Below are 18166 nucleotides of genomic sequence, written 5' to 3'. Positions count from 1 at the left end.
CACGAGCAATTCAGGAAAGATTGGAGAGGCTGGGTCTGATTTCTTTGGAACAGAGGAGGCTGAGGGGAGACCTGATTGAGTGTATAAAATTATGAGGGGCCTGGATAGAGTGGATAGGAAGGACCGGTTTCCCTTAGAGAGGGAACAACCAGGGGACATAGATTTAAAGTAATTGGGGGGAGGTTTAGAGGGGATTTGAGGGGAAATTTCTTCACCAAGAGGGTGAGGGTCTGGAACTCACTACCTGAAAGGGTGGTCGAGGCAGAAACCCTCACCATATTTAAAAAATACCTGGTTGTGCACCTGAAGTGTCGTAACCTACAGGGCTACAGACCAAGAGCTGGAAAGTGGGATTAGGCTGGGTAGCTCTTGGTCGGCCGGTGCGGACATGATGGGCCGAAATGGCCTCCTTCCGTGCTGTAAGTTTCTGTGATTCGATGAATTGGGGCCGTGTTAGGGCAGCTTGCGCTGTCGGCCCAAGGCCCCTGGAACAGGGACCGAGACTGCTCGCACGGCCAGCCAAGAGACAGTCTTGGATTTGACCTTGGAGGTGAAAGGTCAGGGTTTAACCCATTGCCGCAACCATGATGTAACAAAATTCCATGGACAACCATTACATAACAGACTTCATTCACAAAAGAAGAGTTTCCCAGTTGATTTGGCCGCTGTGCTGGTGGAAGCACTGGCGAGGAGGTCGGGAGTCAGAGTGCGTTGCTCCTGGGTGGTGCGTCAACCCCTTACCTTGGCGCAGGCGACGAGCTGGGACGTGGAGAGGGCGCACTGCGTGGCGGCAGCAATCACCCGGTTCTGCAGCACCGCGTCTTCGGCCACTTGGGCGACATTCTTGGCCTTCAGGACCAGCATGGCAGCAGCATTGGCCACGGCCTTGGCCAAGCTCATCAGCACGTCCTGCCAAAAGGAGACAAAGGTGGGTACAGGCTCAGTGTGACTGGACAAAGTCCCTCCCGTCAAAGCCGGCCTCCCGCTGCGTCTGACCTGGCACATTCACACAACACGAGGGGAACTGAACTACTGCGCAGCTGCTATAGGCTCGGGCCGTGCCCTGCGGGTAACTTGCCGACTGAGGGATCACTGATTGTTCTGGTCACACTATAAACACCATACGGGACACTGGAGATGGTGCAGAGATTTACAAGGATGATACCAGAAATGCGAGGGTATACATATCAGGAAAGGATGAACAGCCTTGAGAAAACAAGGCTGAGGGGCGAGCTAATCGAGGTCTTTAAAAAGATGAAAGGTTTTGATCGAGTGGATACAGAGAGAGTGTTTCCACTTGTGGGGAAGAGCATAACTAGAGGCCATCAATATAAGATCGTCACCAGAAATCCAATGGGGAATTCAGAAGAAACTTCTTTACCCAGAGAGTGGTGAGAATTGTGGAACTCGCTGCCACAGGGAGGGGTTGAGGCGAATAGTATCGATGTATTTAAGGGGAGGCTGGACAAGCATATGGGGGAGAAGGGAATAGAGGGTTATGCCGATAGATTTAGATGAGGAAAGACGGGAGGAGGGTGGAGTGGAGCATAAACGCCGGCATGGACTGGTTGGGCCGATTGGTCTGTTTCTGTGCCGTATATCCCGTGTAATCTTACTCACCACATCCAATTACTGGGCAATAACACAAACCAATCAACAACAACAACTTGTATTTATATAGCGCCTTTAACGTAGTATTATGAGGAGTATTATGCGATTAAAATTTGACATAAGGAGAAGTTAGGGCAGGACTTGGTCAAAGAGGGAGGTTTTAAGGAGCATTTTGAAGGAGGAAAGAGAGGTAGAGAGGCGGAGAGGTTTAGGGAGGGAGTTCCAGAGCTTGGGGCCCAGGCAACTGAAGGCACGGCCACCAATCACCGATGGTTGAGTGATTATAATCAGGGATGCTCAGGAGGGCAGAATTAGAGGGGCGCAGACATCTCGGGGGGGGGGTGGGGTTGTGAGGCTGGAGGAGATTACAGAGATAGGGAGGGGGCGAGGGCCAATGAGGGATTTGTAAACAAGGATGGTTGAGCGGGACCTCGGTGAAAGTTAGGACACAGGGCAGCGAGCACAGGGGGTGATGGGTGAGCTGGACCTCGGTGAGAGTTAGGACACAGGGCAGCGAGCACAGGGGGTGATGGGTGAGCGGGACTCGGTGAGAGTTAGGGTAATAACTCTGAGCATCAGCACTAACCGATCACTGGGTATTACTGCAGTAATATTCAGCGTTAAGATTCGCACTTAGCATTACCACTATGCAGTTTCAGAATAAATTCTAGAAAATAGAACTAGACGATTTAAGTAAACGGAAGTCGAACAAATATAAAACACAGAAAAACAGAGAGACAGAACAATTCCACGAAACTCTTGTAAAACAAACACAGTTCAGCCCCGCCAGTACGATGCGACCCTGCGAGAGAAAGCTGTAAAACTAAAAAACCCCCGCTCTCTTCATAAAGAGACACAGTTCTCTGTTCAAAGTGACTTTCCATCCTACCTGGAATCGTTCGTCCGTCTCGCTCTCGCCGATATGCCGGAGAAGGTCCCCACTGGCCTGCCCGATGCTCCCAGCTGCCGTCAGGACAGTCTGCCGAGTCTGGGGACAAAAGCACACACGTACGTCAGACAAGGGGTGCCTGCTCTAGCCGCTGCTGGTTCAGTGTGTGCCGTACAGTGGGGCGACGCACGGAGACACACAGATCGGGGAGGGGCCATCTCCCACTCCCGCTTTGTAGGGACACAGCAACCACTCTCTGTGCCCCGGGATAAAGGGTCTGCAGTTGCTAATGCAGCTCAGTGACTAAACTAGCCACGATGGGAGAGATATTATAGGGTGCGGGGAGAGTGGGATTCGACTGGGTGGGATATTAAAGGGTATGGGGAGAGTGGGATTAGACTAGGTGGGATATTAAAGGGTGAGGGGAGTGAGGGGAGAGTGGGATTAGGCTGGGTGGGATATTAAAGGGTGAGGGGAGTGAGGGGAGAGTGGGATTAGACTAGGTGGGATATTAAAGGGTATGGGGAGTGAGGGGAGAGTTGGATTAGACTGGGTGGGATATTAAAGGGTATGGGGAGAGTGGGATTAGGCTGGGTGGGATATTACAGGGTGAGGGAAGTGAGGGGAGAGTGGGATTAGACTAGGTGGGATATTAAAGGGTATGGGGAGAATGGGATTAGGCTGGGTGGGATATTAAAGGGTGAGAGGAGAGTGGGATTAGACTGGGTGGGGCTCATACGACGATAAAACCAGTACAGGTTGGAAGGGTCTGACTTCTGTTTGTACTGGAACATTCTACGATAAATGCATTTCTGTTGCAGAAAAAGTGCAACTACAACTCTTTAAAATATAATACACCGTTACCTTTAGTTATTAGTATTGGAGAATTTTGTTTTGGGTAGATAATTAATTTTAGTATCGAGTAAATACGATGCTCAGTAAAAAGATTAAACAGAAATTTAGTCAATGTGTTCAAAATGATGAGGCAGTTTGATATAGTGGATCGGGAGAAACCTTTTGCACTGACAGGAGGGTCGGTAACCAGCGGAGACGGACAACTGGGGAAAACGGGGGGCGTTCGGAGAATTATTAGTTATGCATCAAGTTGGGCTGCGCCGTCTGAAAGGTCAGTGGGAGCAGATTCAATAGTAGCTTTCATAAGGGAATTGGATAAATACTTGAAAAGGAAACATTTGCCGGGCTATAAAAGAAAGACTTGGATTTATATAGCGCCTTTCATGACCACCGGACGTCTCAACGTGCTTTACAGCCGATGAAGAACTTTTGGAGTGTAGTCTATGGGGAAAGAGTAGTGGGGGGGAATGAGACTAATTGGATTGGCTCGGGCACGATGGGCTGAATGGCCTCCTCTTGCGCATTCGGATTCTATTTGACTTTTGAAGGTTGATGCAGTTGATGACCATTTCCATTGTGAAGGGAGAATTAATGTTCGAATAAAACATTTCACAAACAGACCAAAAGGAAACTTCTTCGGCTGCCCACCCACTTCTTCAGTTTCACATTTCAGTTTTCTGCGAGGACCATATTGTCGCCCTCCCCCCCGCCCACCTCGCGGAGGCGAAACACGTGCCCCCCAGTGTCCAACCGTCACGCCCCCCCCCACCACTCCGCCCCCCCAGCTCACCTCTCCCGACGAAGGCTCGACTGCCTTGAGCAGGTCGGACACAGCACCTGCCAGCGTTCGGGCCGCACGTAGGAGGTCCTGGCCACTTCCAACCTCGTCATCCATCAGTGCCGCCAGCATCTTCACTCCCTTCGACATCTCCGTCAGGTTGGAGGAAATGGTGGTGATGGCACAGCCAACTGCCGTGTAATCAGTGTCAGCGGGATCGCCTGCAGGGACAACCCATTCAAAGGTTACACCGGGCACACGTGCTCCAACATTCTGCTGGGAGGCTCACTCACACCTCCACTTCGGGACTGTCCTCCCCTCCCGCCAAGGGAACGGTAGCACAGTGCTAATGTGACTGGACCAGTAATCCAGGGGCCTGGACTAACCGATCCCGAGACAAGAGTTCAAATCCCACCGCGGCAGCTGGGGAATTTAAATTAAATCTGGAAAAAAAAAAATGTTTCAGAATCTCACTGAAGCTGACAGGAGGTCACAGAATTCAGACGAATGAGAGGTGATCTTATCGAAACATGTAAGATTATGAGGGGGCTTGACAAGGTGGATGCAGAGAGGATGCTTCCACTGATGGGGGAGACTAGAACTAGAGGGCACGATCTTAGAATAAGGGGCCGCCCATTTAAAACTGAGATGAGGAGGAATTTCTTCTCTCAGAGGGTTGTAAATCTGCGGAATTCGCTGCCTCAGAGAGCTGTGGAAGCTGGGACATTGAATAAATTTAAGACAGAAATAGACAGTTTCTTAAACGATAAGGGGTTATGGGGAGCGGGCAGGGAAGTCAACCTGAGTCCATGATCGGATCAGCCATGATCTTATTAAATGGCGGAGCAGGCTCGAGGGGCCGTATGGCCGACTCCTGCTCCTATTTCTTATGTTCTTATGATTACATTCGCCTCCCCAAAGCAACGCACTGTGATTGGCTGCTCCCAGCACTATCTGGCAAACATGTGGCACAAGCCCACCTCAAGGTGGTCAGGAAGCGAGGGGGAAATGCAGGTGTACACCTGAAACTCAGGCCACCACTGCGCTAACGTGTTGAGTCACCGTGCTGAGTACCAGTCAAAGAGAAAGTGATAAAAAGCCAAGAAACTCTTCCTGATCGGATCAAGATAAAAGTTTGACACAGGTTCGACTACTCAACCGAGAGAAGAGCACAGGAACAGTTATAAGAATGGGAGTTTCGCCTCCATCCACTCTGGCCCACAATGGCAGCTGTAATGTGTGCACACGTGAGCATGCTCACAGGCGTGTAGAGCTGTTGGTGACACGCCATGGCGCACTATCTTGCCGTCCGGAGGAGGCTGGGGTCCCCAATGGAGGGCTCTCTACGCAGGAGTCCTCCCACTATTTATTGGGGACTTGGCCTGGAGGGTGTTACATGGAGCAGTCCCGTGCAATAAGTTTTTAAGTCGGTTCACGGACTCCCAGGCCACCTGCAATTTCTGCGGTCTGGAAGTGTCTGTGTTCCACGTTTATATACAGTGTGCGAGGTTGCAGCCGTTATTTGAAGGGGCTGCTCCTCAAATTCTGGTTGCACTTCAGTCCCACGCTCCTGATCTTTGGGCACCCTGTGCCGAGGGGAGTGGGCAGGTCAGAGGGCATCCTCGTAGGACTGCTCCTGGGCCTGGCCAAGGGGGCCATCAGCCGGTCCAGGCAGCGGGCGGTCGAGGGGGTCGTTCAGCGCGACTGCCTGCCTCTCTTCCGCGGTTACATCCGAGCCAGGCTGTCCCTGGAGATGGAGCACAAGGTGTCCACCGTTACGCTCGCGGCCTTCCGCGAGAGGTGGGCGCCGGAGGGACTGGAGTGCATCATTTCAACAGGGAACAAAATGTTAAATTAACTAACATCAAATTAAATTGTGATTTTTGTGCCCTTGAGGGGAAGCGACTTTAAATAGTTGTAGAACTTAGCCAGTCACGTGATGTTGGCAAGACTCAATAAAACCCCAGCCAGTTGGGTTCGGGGGATCCACGATGGGGCAGGTGGTTGTGAGCCTGGTGGATGAACTGGTAATGTGTAGTGTGATTGTTAAACCTTTGCTAATAAACCAACTAGTTCTTAATCGCAATGTGTTGCTATGAATTCTTAAGCAAAGAACCCATGCAGCAAATACATTACAGCATCATTGGCCAAAGTTTAGAGGAGGTCCATGTGCCCGTCCTCTCGGCCAAAGGAAGTGAATTTACACGTACGCGCATGAGCGAGCACGTGTGCGCGTGAGCGAGCGTGTGAGCGAGAATGTGTGCGCATGAGCGAGCGTGTGCGCATGCGATAAAACTCATTTCACTTCCATGTAAAGGCACATGTTGCGCCCATATCCTGCCATACAGACAGCTTTAAGCTGGACTGGACAACACAATGATGTTTTGTTCGAAGATGACGTACTGTGCAAAATGCCTCGGCAGAAATACTATCCTGAAAGTAAATATTTAGCGATTATGGAGACTGCTTTACATGTGGCTTTACATGGAAGTGAAATGAGTTTTATCGCACGCTCACACGCTCGCTCATGCGCGTAGGCATAAATTCACTTCCTTTGGCTGAGAGGACGGGCACATGGACATAGCTTTCCAAGTAACATTTCAGTCCAAGGACGTCCAAATCTCTGTTGAACTGCACCTTCCAGCGGATTTTCTTCCCTCCAAGATTTATTTTCAACTTTGCCCCCAGAGAGCCTGTAACTGATATATTGCTATCCCCCAAATGTCTGGCCGAGTTAGATGATCACCACTGAACAGTGAATCGACAAAGTCACAAAAAATTCAATGCTGGTCTTCCTGCAATTATATCGGGCCCTGGTGAGACCGCACCTGGAGTATTGTGCACAGTTTTGATCTCCTTACCTAAGGAAGGATATACATGCCATAGAGGAAATGGAACGACGGTTCACCAGACTGATTCCTGGGATGGGAGAATTGTCCTATGAGGAGAGATTGAGCAGACTAGGCCTATAGTCCTTAGAGTTTAGAAGAATGAGAAATGATCTCATGCAAAATTCTTACAGGGCTTGACAGGGTAGATGCAGGGAGGGTGTTTCCCCCTGGCTGGGGAGTCTAGAACCAGGGGTCACAGTCTCAGGATAAGGGGTCGGTCATTTAGGACTGAGATGAGGAGAAACTTCTTCACTCAGAGGGTGGTGAATCTCTGGAATTCTCCACCCGAGGGCTGTGGAGGCTCAGTCTTTGAGTATATTCAAGACAGAGATCGATAGATTCTTGGGTATTAAGGGAATCGAGGGATATGGGGATCGGTAGGAAAGTGGAGTTGAGGTAGAAGATCAGCCATGATCTCATTGAATGGCGGAGCAGGCTCGAGGGGCCGAATGGCCTAATCCTGCTCCTAATTCTAATGCTCTTATGTTCAAGCGCACCAAGCCACAGCCAACATCGCTCAGGTGGGGTCTCCGGAGGCAACCACGGAGAAGGTTCGGGTACCAGGGAGGCGGGAGGTTTGACGGCACGGTTTTAGTGTTCACGCAGATCCTCCATCCAGGGAATGCAGTGGATGCTGTCGATGTGGATTTTACTAAAGTGTTTGACAAAGTACCACATAAAAGGCTGGTTAACAAAATTCAGGCTCGTGGAATAGGAGGGTCAGTGTCAGCTTGGATAAGAAATTAGCTTAAGGACAAAAAACAGCGGGTTGTGGTGAATGGTTGTGTTACAGCATGGGGGGTGGTGGGATGGTGGTGTTCCCCAGGGGTCAGGGCTGGGACCACGGCTTTTTTGATATAAATGACTTGGATATTGGGATGCAGAGTAAAATTTCAAAATTTGCCAATTATATCAAACTTGGAGGTGTGGCAAACAGTGAAGATGATACAAATCGACTGCAACAAGACATAGATAGGCTGGCAGAATGGGCAGACCAGTGGCAGATGGAGTTTAATACAGAGAAGTGTGAGGTGATGCATTTTGGCAGAAGGGATAGGGAGAGGCGATATAGACTTAATGGCACAGTTCTGAAGTGTGTGCAGTGACTGAGGGACCTGGGGATTCATGTGTGATAGAGAATTCAAGCTCTGCAGCCTGGCTGCAGTTTTTGAGAAAACACAGACCACATTGCATTAAGTCATCAATCAACTTGACATTTTAGGACCTTGGGTAGCGAGCCAATTAAAGGTTAACAGACTATCAAATGAGCCAATAACGTCAAAGGCGGCGAGTTCTTTTCTGTAAATTGAACCAGGTATAAGTACAGTCATTTTGGCCATGTGGTCTCAGAAGTACAAAGGCCTGGCTTAAAGCCAAGAGCTTGTTGCTGCTGCCAGAATAAAATTACATTAAAACTACAACCGGCGTTCGTATTTCATTGGAAATTAAGAGATCTAACAATGTGGATAGCTCTTTGAAGGCAGCAGGACATATTGAGAGAGTAGTTTGCAAAGCATATGGGATCCCGGGCTTCATAAATAGAGGTATTGAGTACAAATGCAGGGAAGTTATCCTGAACCTTTATAAAGCTCTGACTAGGCCACAACTGGAGTATTGCGTCCCGTTCTGGTCACCACACTTTAGGCAGGATGTGAAGGCACTGGAGAGGGTGCAGAGAAGATTTGCCAGAATGGTTTCAGGGATGAGGGATTTTAGCTACAAGATTAAGTTGGAGAAGCTGGGGTTGTTCTCCTTGGAGCAAAGGAGGTTGAGGGGAGATTTGACAGAGGTCTACACAATTATGACAGGTTTAGATAAGGTACATAAAGAAAAGCGTTCCCCATTAGCTGAGGGTACAAGGACTAGGGGACACAGATTTAAGGTTTTGGGCAAGAGATAAAGGGGAGGTGTGAGGAAAAACCTTTTTCCGCAGTGAGTGGTAATGACCTGGAACTTGTTGCCTACGAGGGTGGAGGAAGCGGAGACGATCAATGATTTCAAAAGGGAATTGGATAGGCACCTGATGGAAATAAACTTGCAGGGCTCCGGGGAGAGGGCGGGGGAATGGGACTGGCTGCATTGCTCTACATGGACCCGATGGGCCGAATGGCCTCCCGCGGTGCCGTAATGACTCTGTGACTCACCAGCCGTGAGATTGACGACAGACGCAGTCCCTGCGGTGATGGCGTCCACCTGCGAGTGGATCTCGTGTTTTGACTCATCCACCTTGTTCTGAACCCACACCTTGGACGCCTGAAATATCAATCAGCAACGTTCAGATAGCAAATGGCCGCCATCCCATAGTAACCGCCGAGAACATTACCAAGACACTCATTACTCTTCAATACATTCTGAACCATATCTGGTACAAGACAATCGCCCGAGCTCCCTTTGACACTGCACATCCTGCTCGCTGGCTTCTCATTGAGATGTTTGTCATGGACTATTTCCCCAGGCTCCAAACCGATAAATTTCACCAAACGCACCTTTACATCCCGTCCAACTAGTCCGGCACAGTACCAGTTACTAGTTAGTGCAAACCTCAAGAAACTTCGCAATGGGGCCATCGGGTACCGACCGTTGGGAGTTTGGACTCGGGGAATCCAGGGATATGGGGACAGTGCAGGAAAGTGGAGTTGAGGTCAAAGATCAGCCACGAGCTTATTGAGGGGCCGAATGGCCAATGCTGCTCCTAATTCTCATCTTGTTAAAGCAGAGCAGAACTGGAGCTGTCGGCCCGCTTTCCAGATACTGCGGGAGTGTAAGTCCCCTTTCTCATGGTTCAGAACGTCACACACAGGATTACTGGCAGCACTTCCTCAGTCGGCAAACTTCAAGAGTACAGGTTTCTAAAGACTTGCCTTACAGTACTTAAAACTTTTCTGTTCTAAAATATCAAAACTGAGGGGCCACAGAAACAAGATAGTTACTAATAAATCCAATGGGGAATTCAGGAGAAACTTCTTTACCCAAAGAGTGATGAGTATGTGGAACTCGCTACAGGGAGTGGTTGAGGAGAGTAGATACATTTAAGGGGAAGTTAGATAAACACACGAGGGAGGAATGAATAGAGGTGAAGTAAGGTGGGCGGAGGATTACGTGGAGCATAAACACCGGCACGGACCCGATGGGCCGAATGGCCTGTGCTGTTAATTCTATGTTACTATAATTCTGTTTCTGTAGGGCTATAAATAGAGCTGGAGGGCTGGGCCCTGGAAGATCGTGGTGGTGGTGCGGTGAATGAGGGTACAGGGCCCAGGAGAGCCGAGGCCCCAGGGGCAGCACGGGCCAGCCCACACTGTGATATGTGTGTGCACTGGGTCCGTGCAGCAGAGCTGGTCTCGTCATTTGGTTAATCCTTGCCACTGGACCAAGGCCTAGCTCTGTCAAGCCCGTGTGGTGGCTGGTGTGCAACGGTCACCCCGCGTTAAAAAAATCCACGCACAGGCATCTTCCACCCTTCAATTGGAGTTCAGGACTGGAACATCGGGTCCTTCATTGAAACATCTGTGAACTCTTGTGGAAGCAAGTCATCCTCGTTCGAGGGAGTGTCTATGATGATGATGGTTACTGTAGTCTATTGTTCAAAGGTATAGAAGTAACTGGGTGAGTCTCAAATTCGACTTGAAGCCATTAATCCCCACCAGTGGAGGGACTGTTGGTTGGAATATTTCACCACAGCATCAAACCTTGTGGGGAGGGAGGGGCATGATGGGGTAGGGGGCACAGCCAGGACTCTCAGTAGCTGAACCCGATGTATCTCAATGATGCAGCCCCTTCCCGCCCACCCCGAAAACTCACGGCCTGAAAGGGTGGTAGAGGCAGAAACCCTCACCGCATTTAAAAAGTACTTGGATGTGCGCCTGAAGTGCTGCAACCTACAGGGCTACGGACCGAGAGCTGGAAAGTGGGATTAGGCTGGATAGGCTCTTGGTCGGCCGGCGCAGACACGATGGGCCGAAATGGCCTCCTTCCGTGCTGTAAATTTCTATGATTCAAACCCTCCGGGGGTAATAATGGTGCTGCCGATCACCCCCACCGGTTTGGATTGGCGGGTTTTGCCAGGCCTCTCCTCACAGCCCCCCGCCCCCCGCCGCCTGTGGTGCAATTGGACTTCCGATCATACAGCGCGTCCGACGCTGGAGCCTTGGATAACTCATTTCAGAATAAGTTATGATTGCTTTCCAATTGGAACTGAAGAAAAACGCAGATTGATTTGGATGACGAACTCGAGAGCAGAGCGCGATCGTGGCACTGATCGATCCAGCGCTGGTTCCACACCGGGCAAAGGGTACAGGCGGCCAGTCTCACATCCCGGGGTGGGGAGGACAAGTGGTAAACCCACCCCTAATGCACGTCCGCAGGGCGAGAGAGTGCGGCCACTGCTGCCGAATCAATGAATCAAATAAGTCAAGCGCATAAACGTGGAACAGGAGTCCCTGCAGGAGAAGCTGCAGGGTAGAATGATCAGAGGAGGAGGGCTGTAATCACACTCACCATGTCCTGCCCCAGTGGCGGTAAGTTATCTATCTCAGTTAGGTCAGACTGGGCTTGGTGAACCGCCTGCATACTGGAGTTAATCGTGCCCATTAATGCTTGCTGTGCTGAGGTCTGTTAGAGCAAATTAGCAAAGCAAGTTACAATAAAGTAAACATTATCAAAAGATAACCCATCTTAATCAACTTAAACCAGTGCTTGAATCTAGGGGTTAAATTACTTTTATTTTAAATAAAAATCCACGCAGTCTTTAATTAAAAAAAACACAAAGAGATTAAATCCAAAAAGCAACATAAAGAAATTGGTACAATAAATATTTTGCACATGACCCAGGAACGGAGTAACCGCGGTTTGGTTGCCCAGTGAGGGTTGGCCCCGAGGTGTAATTGCGACTCCTACCAGTGGGGGCATGTGGCCCCGGTGCATTTGCCCGCTCAGGACCTGCTGCTGGGGGGCGGGCATGGTGCCCGTGTTGAAGCTCTCCGGCCCACCCGCGCCCGGCCGCATCACGGCGGGCAGTGCCACCGACGCGTGCTCAATCTTCCCCGTCTTGTTGAACTGCTGCTGCAATATGGTGGATCTGTGGGGGCAGGGCAGGAGAGCAGAGTTATTCAACTAGACGCATACATCGGCGGGGGGGGAGGGCATTTAATATTCGGCAAGAGAATAACCTTGCATTTCTGTAGGAAACACGGCAGCCAATTTGCACACAGCAATGTGATAATGACTGATTGAGGGATAAATATTGGCCAGGACACCGGGGATAACGTTCCCTACTCTTTGAGACCTCAATGTTACATCCGAAAGACAGCACCTCCGACAGTGCAGCACTCCCTCAGCTTCAAGGACACCCTCAAAGCCTCCCTGATAAAATGCAACACCCTCACCGACACCTGGGAGTCCCTGGCCAAAGACCAGTCCACCCTAAGTGGAGGAAGAGCATCCGGGAGGGCACTGAGCACCTCGAGTCTCGTCGCCGAGAGCATGCAGAAAACAAGCGCGGGCAGCAGAAGGAGTGTGCGGCAAACCAGTCCCACCCACCCCTTCCTTCAACCACTGTCTGTCCCACCTGTGACAGGGACTGTAATTCCCATATTGGACTGTTCAGTCACCTGAGAACTCACTGTTAGAGTGGAAGCAAGTCTTCCTCGATTCTGAGGCACTGCCTATGATGATGAGGATGACTCCCTGGGAGTGTCAGCCTGGATTTGTGGGGCTTTAACCCACAACCTGCTGACTCAGAGGCGAGAATGCTGCCTACTGAGGCACAGCTGACACCTTTTAGATTGAGGCAAAGGTCAATTTGTGAAAGCCAAGACGCAGGCAGGATTTTCCATGGCAGAGTGGGACTGTAACCCTGCAGCTTGAACACAGGAAGGGACTGTGCTTGTTATCAGGGCACTTCCCAAACTTCAGCTTCATTGCAAAGTTGGCAGCTGTTACATTTACATTTCAGCGAGGAGTACGGTGTGCCCCATATAATGGGCCCGATGGGTAGTGGATCCCATGAATAACGGGGGTCCCGGGTGAGGGGTAATGGGGTCCTGGGGGTTAACAGGGGTCCTGGGGGGTAACAGGGGTCCCAGGAGGGTAACAGGGGTCCCGGGGGGTAACGCTCCTGGTGGCAGCAATTAAACAGTTTAAAATGTTTACTTTTTGGGAGATACTGATTCTTCCAACATCGTTGACTCCTCATCTCCTTCGAGCCCAAATCGGTCCTTACTTTGTTTCTACAGATGGAAAAACAGCAAGGAGAAAGTGTTGGAAAAAGAACGAATGCATGAAAGCAGGACATTAGCCGGCAGATCTGTGTGGTTGTCACTTACACAATTATTCCACAACCGATGTTGGGAGTTATCCGAGCATTACACAAAATTAGAGAAATGACACCAGTCCCAATCGCACGTAGCCGCTCTCTCCCATATCCCTTTATCCCCATCTCCTGAACCACCGAGCTAACCGATTCTTAAATGCTGACCTGGTCCTTGCTTCAATCACTAACTCTGTTGGTGTACTCCATAGCCTCTCAACTCCCTGTGCAAAAATCTTGCTAATACTCTGTCCTAAACCTCGTCCATTTAATGGTGTATCTAAACCCCCTTGTTCTAGACCCCACAATCACTGGAAACAGTGTGTCTGTATCTACTCTGTCCCATTGCTTCAACATTTTAAATTCTTTAACTATGGACCAGAAATGGTTCTGAGTCTGACAAATATACAAACGGAAGTAGAGGAGAGAATTACGTTGCTATTTCCACAATCAACATTAGGCTAATTTAACCACTGAGGCTCACAGTTTGTGAAACTCTCAGAAATCAGAGGTTCACATAGGAAGCAAAGCTCCCCGACTCTCAATTTCATAAACAGAAGATTGCCAAAGTGAGCTCACTTCTTCACAGAGAATTCACCCACACAGAGAGTTTCCGATAGTTCGCCAAAATGCATAATCCATTGCTGAGGGTACCGGGTCGGACCTTGTTGGGGAAATGACAGCGTGTTAATGACATGCGGTGCTTTTAATGCGCAAATCGGCCAACGCGTTCCGGGACTGAGAATATCCAGAACTTGCTGATTGATTTACACAAACCGCCTCCCCAGGTCAAGAACGTGCTGGATTGGAATATTAAACTGGCTGCAGAAAGCTCGGGCTGATTATTAAAAAGGTACTTGTGCTGTTAATCATGTGATAATGGTTAATGCAATGCCAATCAGCCTCTCTGGCCTAGAAAGGGAACCATTTCATCTGTTGAGTCTCATTCCTGCATGCAGTCAATTGTTGTTAGAGATTTTTTTTAAATTTATATTTACAATTCCTTTCTGTCTTCACTCTCTCTTAATCCAATCTTTCTTTCCCTCTCTTTATTTCTCTTTCTGAACCTGATTTGACTCTAATTCAACCCATTTCCTTCTCTGTCGTTACTCTGTTTATTTCTCAATCCTTGAATCTGATTGGTTAAGGAGACAGATTGTCGGTCCCGTCATATACTGAGGTCCCAGATGCCCCGAACCCTCTGCTCGCGGAGTAGTGGGAAAGATGAGCACCGATTTGGGAGGCGACAACACTTTTAAGGGGTTTAGAAAGGAAAGTGAGATTGGAGTTGGGATGGTACAGATGGGTTACGGAAAGGCACCAGTGGCTTCGATCGGAGAGTTAGGGGACTGGAGGGGTGGGCTTCGATCGGAGAGTTAGAGGACTGGAGGGGTGGGCTTCAATGGGAGAGTTAGGGGACTGGAGGGATGGGCTTCGATCTGAGAGTTAGAGGACTGGAGGGGTGGGCTTCGATCGGAGAGTTAGAGGACTGGAGGGGTGGGCTTCAATGGGAGAGTTAGGGGACTGGAGGGATGGGCTTCGATCGGAGAGTTAGAGGACTAGAGGGATGGGCTTCAATCGGAGAGTTAGAGGACTAGAGGGATGGGCTTCGATCGGAGAGTTAGAGGACTGGAGGGATGGGCTTCAATGGGAGAGTTAGAGGACTGGAGGGATGGGCTTCAATGGGAGAGTTAGAGGACTAGAGGGATGGGCTTCAATGGGAGAGTTAGAGGACTGGAGGGATGGGCTTCAATGGGAGAGTTAGGGGACTAGAGGGATGGGCTTCGATCGGAGAGTTAGAGGACTGGAGGGGTGGGCTTCGATCGGAGAGTTAGAGGACTGGAGGGGTGGGCTTCGATCGGAGAGTTAGAGGACTAGAGGGATGGGCTTCAATGGGAGAGTTAGAGGACTGGAGGGATGGGCTTCAATGGGAGAGTTAGGGGACTAGAGGGATGGGCTTCGATGGGAGAGTTAGAGGACTGGAGGGATGGGCTTCAATGGGAGAGTTAGGGGACTAGAGGGATAGGCTTCAATGGGAGAGTTAAGAGGACTAGAGGGATGGGCTTCAATGGGAGAGTTAGGGGACTAGAGGGATGGGCTTCAATGGGAGAGTTAGAGGACTGGAGGGATGGGCTTCAATGGGAGAGTTCGGGGACTAGAGGGATGGGCTTCGATGGGAGAGTTAGAGAACTGGAGGGGTGGGCTTCGATCGGAGAGTTAGAGGACTGGAGGGGTGGGCTTCGATCGGAGAGTTAGAGGACTAGAGGGATGGGCTTCAATGGGAGAGTTAGAGGACTGGAGGGATGGGCTTCGATCGGAGAGTTAGAGGACTAGAGGGATGGGCTTCAATGGGAGAGTTAGGGGACTGGAGGGATGGGCTTCAATGGGAGAGTTAGGGGACTAGAGGGATGGGCTTCGATCGGAGAGTTAGAGGACTGGAGGGATGGGCTTCAATGGGAGAGTTAGAGGACTAGAGGGATGGGCTTCAATGGGAGAGTTAGAGGACTAGAGGGATGGGCTTCAATGGGAGAGTTAGAGGACTAGAGGGATGGGCTTCAATGGGAGAGTTAGAGGACTAGAGGGATGGGCTTCAATGGGAGAGTTAGAGACTAGAGGGATGGGCTTCGATCGGAGAGTTAGAGGACTGGAGGGGTGGGCTTCGATCGGAGAGTTAGAGGACTGGAGGGGTGGGCTTCAATGGGAGAGTTAGGGGACTGGAGGGATGGGCTTCGATCTGAGAGTTAGAGGACTGGAGGGGTGGGCTTCGATCGGAGAGTTAGAGGACTGGAGGGGTGGACTTCAATGGGAGAGTTAGGGGACTGGAGGGATGGGCTTCGATCGGAGAGTTAGAGGACTGGAGGGATGGGCTTCAATGGGAGAGTTAGAGGACTGGAGGGATGGGCTTCAATGGGAGAGTTAGAGGACTAGAGGGATGGGCTTCAATGGGAGAGTTCGAGGACTGGAGGGATGGGCTTCAATGGGAGAGTTAGGGGACTAGAGGGATGGGCTTCGATCGGAGAGTTAGAGGACTGGAGGGATGGGCTTCGATGGGAGAGTTAGAGGACTGGAGGGATGGGCTTCAATGGGAGAGTTAGAGGACTGAAGGGATGGGCTTCAATGGGAGAGTTAGGGGACTAGAAGGATGGGCTTCGATCGGAGAGTTAGAGGACTGGAGGGATGGGCTTCGATGGGAGAGTTAGAGGACTGGAGGGATGGGCTTCAATGGGAGAGTTAGAGGACTGGAGGGATGGGCTTCAATGGGAGAGTTAGGGGACTAGAGGGATGGGCTTCAATGGGAGAGTTGGGGTACTGGAGGGATGAGCTTCGATGGGAGAGTTGGGGTACCGGAGTGATGATCTTCGATGGGAGAGTTGGGGTACCGGAGGGATGAGCTTCGATGGGAGAGTTGGGGTACTGGAGGGATGGGCTTCGATGGGAGAGTTGGGGTACCGGAGGGATGGGCTTCGATGGGAGAGTTGGGGTACCGGAGGGATGGGCTTCGATGGGAGAGTTGGGGTACCGGAGGGGTGGGCTTTGATGGGAGAGTTGGGGTACCGGAGGGGTGGGCTTCGATGGAAGAGTTAGGGGACTGGAGGGATGGACTTCGATGGGAGAGTTGGGATACTGGAGGGATGGGCTGCGATGGGAGAGTTCAGGTACCAGAGGGATGAGCTTCGATGGGAGAGTTGTGGTACTGGAGGGATGGACTTCGATGGGTAAAATGACATTTTCTCTTCTTCAAATTTCCAGGTGCACCTACAACATGTTCAGTGCACTAACCTTCTTGAGGATGATGTCGATGTAGCCAGCGATTAGCTGCGAAATCTGCTCACCCTCGGTGGTTTGGACAGAGTAGTAGCTCTCCTGGTATTCCCCGAAGTCCTGCACCGATGGAGAGAGTCGGTGAACACTTACATCTCACACCAGCGCGCGCATCTTGCTGCTTAATGAAAAGTACAATCTCCTCAAAAAAACGTTCACTGCCCTACATAGCTTCCTGTTTCCCAATTCTTTTCATCATCCCACACCATACGCTAGTGTAACGGTGGACAGAGGAGCTACTCCGAGGCCTCGGTGTACTCGCGGTGACTGACTACCCTGAGGAGGCTGCACCACCAACTTATAGCCCAAAGCGTGCTCAGTGTGGACCTGGGGACCAAACCACGATACTGCAGCCCAGCTCAGGGCACACATAGAAACATAGAAAATAGATGCAGGAGTAGGCCATTCAGCCCTTCGAGCCTGCACCACCATTCAATAAGATCATGGCTGATCATGCAGCTTCAGTACCCCTTTCCTGCTTTCTCTCCATACCCTTTGATCCCTTTAATCGTAAGGGCCACATCTAACTCTCTTTCGAATATATCTAACGAACTGGCCTCAACAACTTTCTGTGGTAGAGAATTCCACAGGTTCACAACTCTCTGAGTGAAGAAGTTTCCCCTCATCTCGGTCCTAAATGGCTTACCCCTTATCCTTAGACTGTGACCCCTGGTTCTGGACTTCCCCAACATCGGGAACATTCTTCCTGCATCTAACCTGTCCAATCCTGTCAGAATTTTATATGTTTCTATGAGATCCCCTCTCATTCTTCTAAATTCCAGTGAATATAACCTAGTCGATCCAGTCTTTCTTCATAAGTCAGTCCTGCCATCCCGGGAATCAATCTGGTGAACCTTCGCTGCACTCCCTCAATAGCAAGAATGTCCTTCCTCAGATCAAGAGACCAAAACTGTATCGAATATTCAAGGTGTGGCCTCAACAAGGCCCTGTACAACTGCAGTAAGACCTCCCTGCTCCTATACGCAAATCCTCTTGCTATGAAGGCCAACATG

The 18166-nt window shown here is 50.4% G+C and overlaps 1 protein-coding gene across 7 annotated transcripts in view; it reads right to left on the bottom strand.

The window, feature by feature from the left end:
• LOC139234174 (talin-2) overlaps positions 1–18166 on the bottom strand; it is a 379178-nt gene that overhangs the window by 181776 nt on the left and 179236 nt on the right. For 6 of the 7 annotated variants that reach the window (XM_070865210.1, XM_070865207.1, XM_070865213.1 and 3 more), the window contains exons 12-19: positions 17112–17213; positions 13175–13251; positions 11921–12101; positions 11522–11635; positions 9169–9277; positions 4146–4354; positions 2501–2599; positions 742–909 (exon numbers count right to left, since the gene is read on the bottom strand). In XM_070865210.1, the coding sequence (XP_070721311.1) occupies positions 742–909; positions 2501–2599; positions 4146–4354; positions 9169–9277; positions 11522–11635; positions 11921–12101; positions 13175–13251; positions 17112–17213 (1059 nt within the window). The remainder of the gene's footprint in view (positions 1–741; positions 910–2500; positions 2600–4145; positions 4355–9168; positions 9278–11521; positions 11636–11920; positions 12102–13174; positions 13252–17111; positions 17214–18166) is intronic. The other variant, XM_070865214.1, reaches the window with a different exon arrangement.

Source organism: Pristiophorus japonicus, chromosome 21, assembly GCF_044704955.1.
Source record: "Pristiophorus japonicus isolate sPriJap1 chromosome 21, sPriJap1.hap1, whole genome shotgun sequence".
NCBI classification, from domain to species: Eukaryota; Metazoa; Chordata; class Chondrichthyes; family Pristiophoridae; genus Pristiophorus; species Pristiophorus japonicus.
Note: the sequence above shows the minus strand (reverse complement) of the source record. Positions and strands in the feature narration are given on the sequence as shown.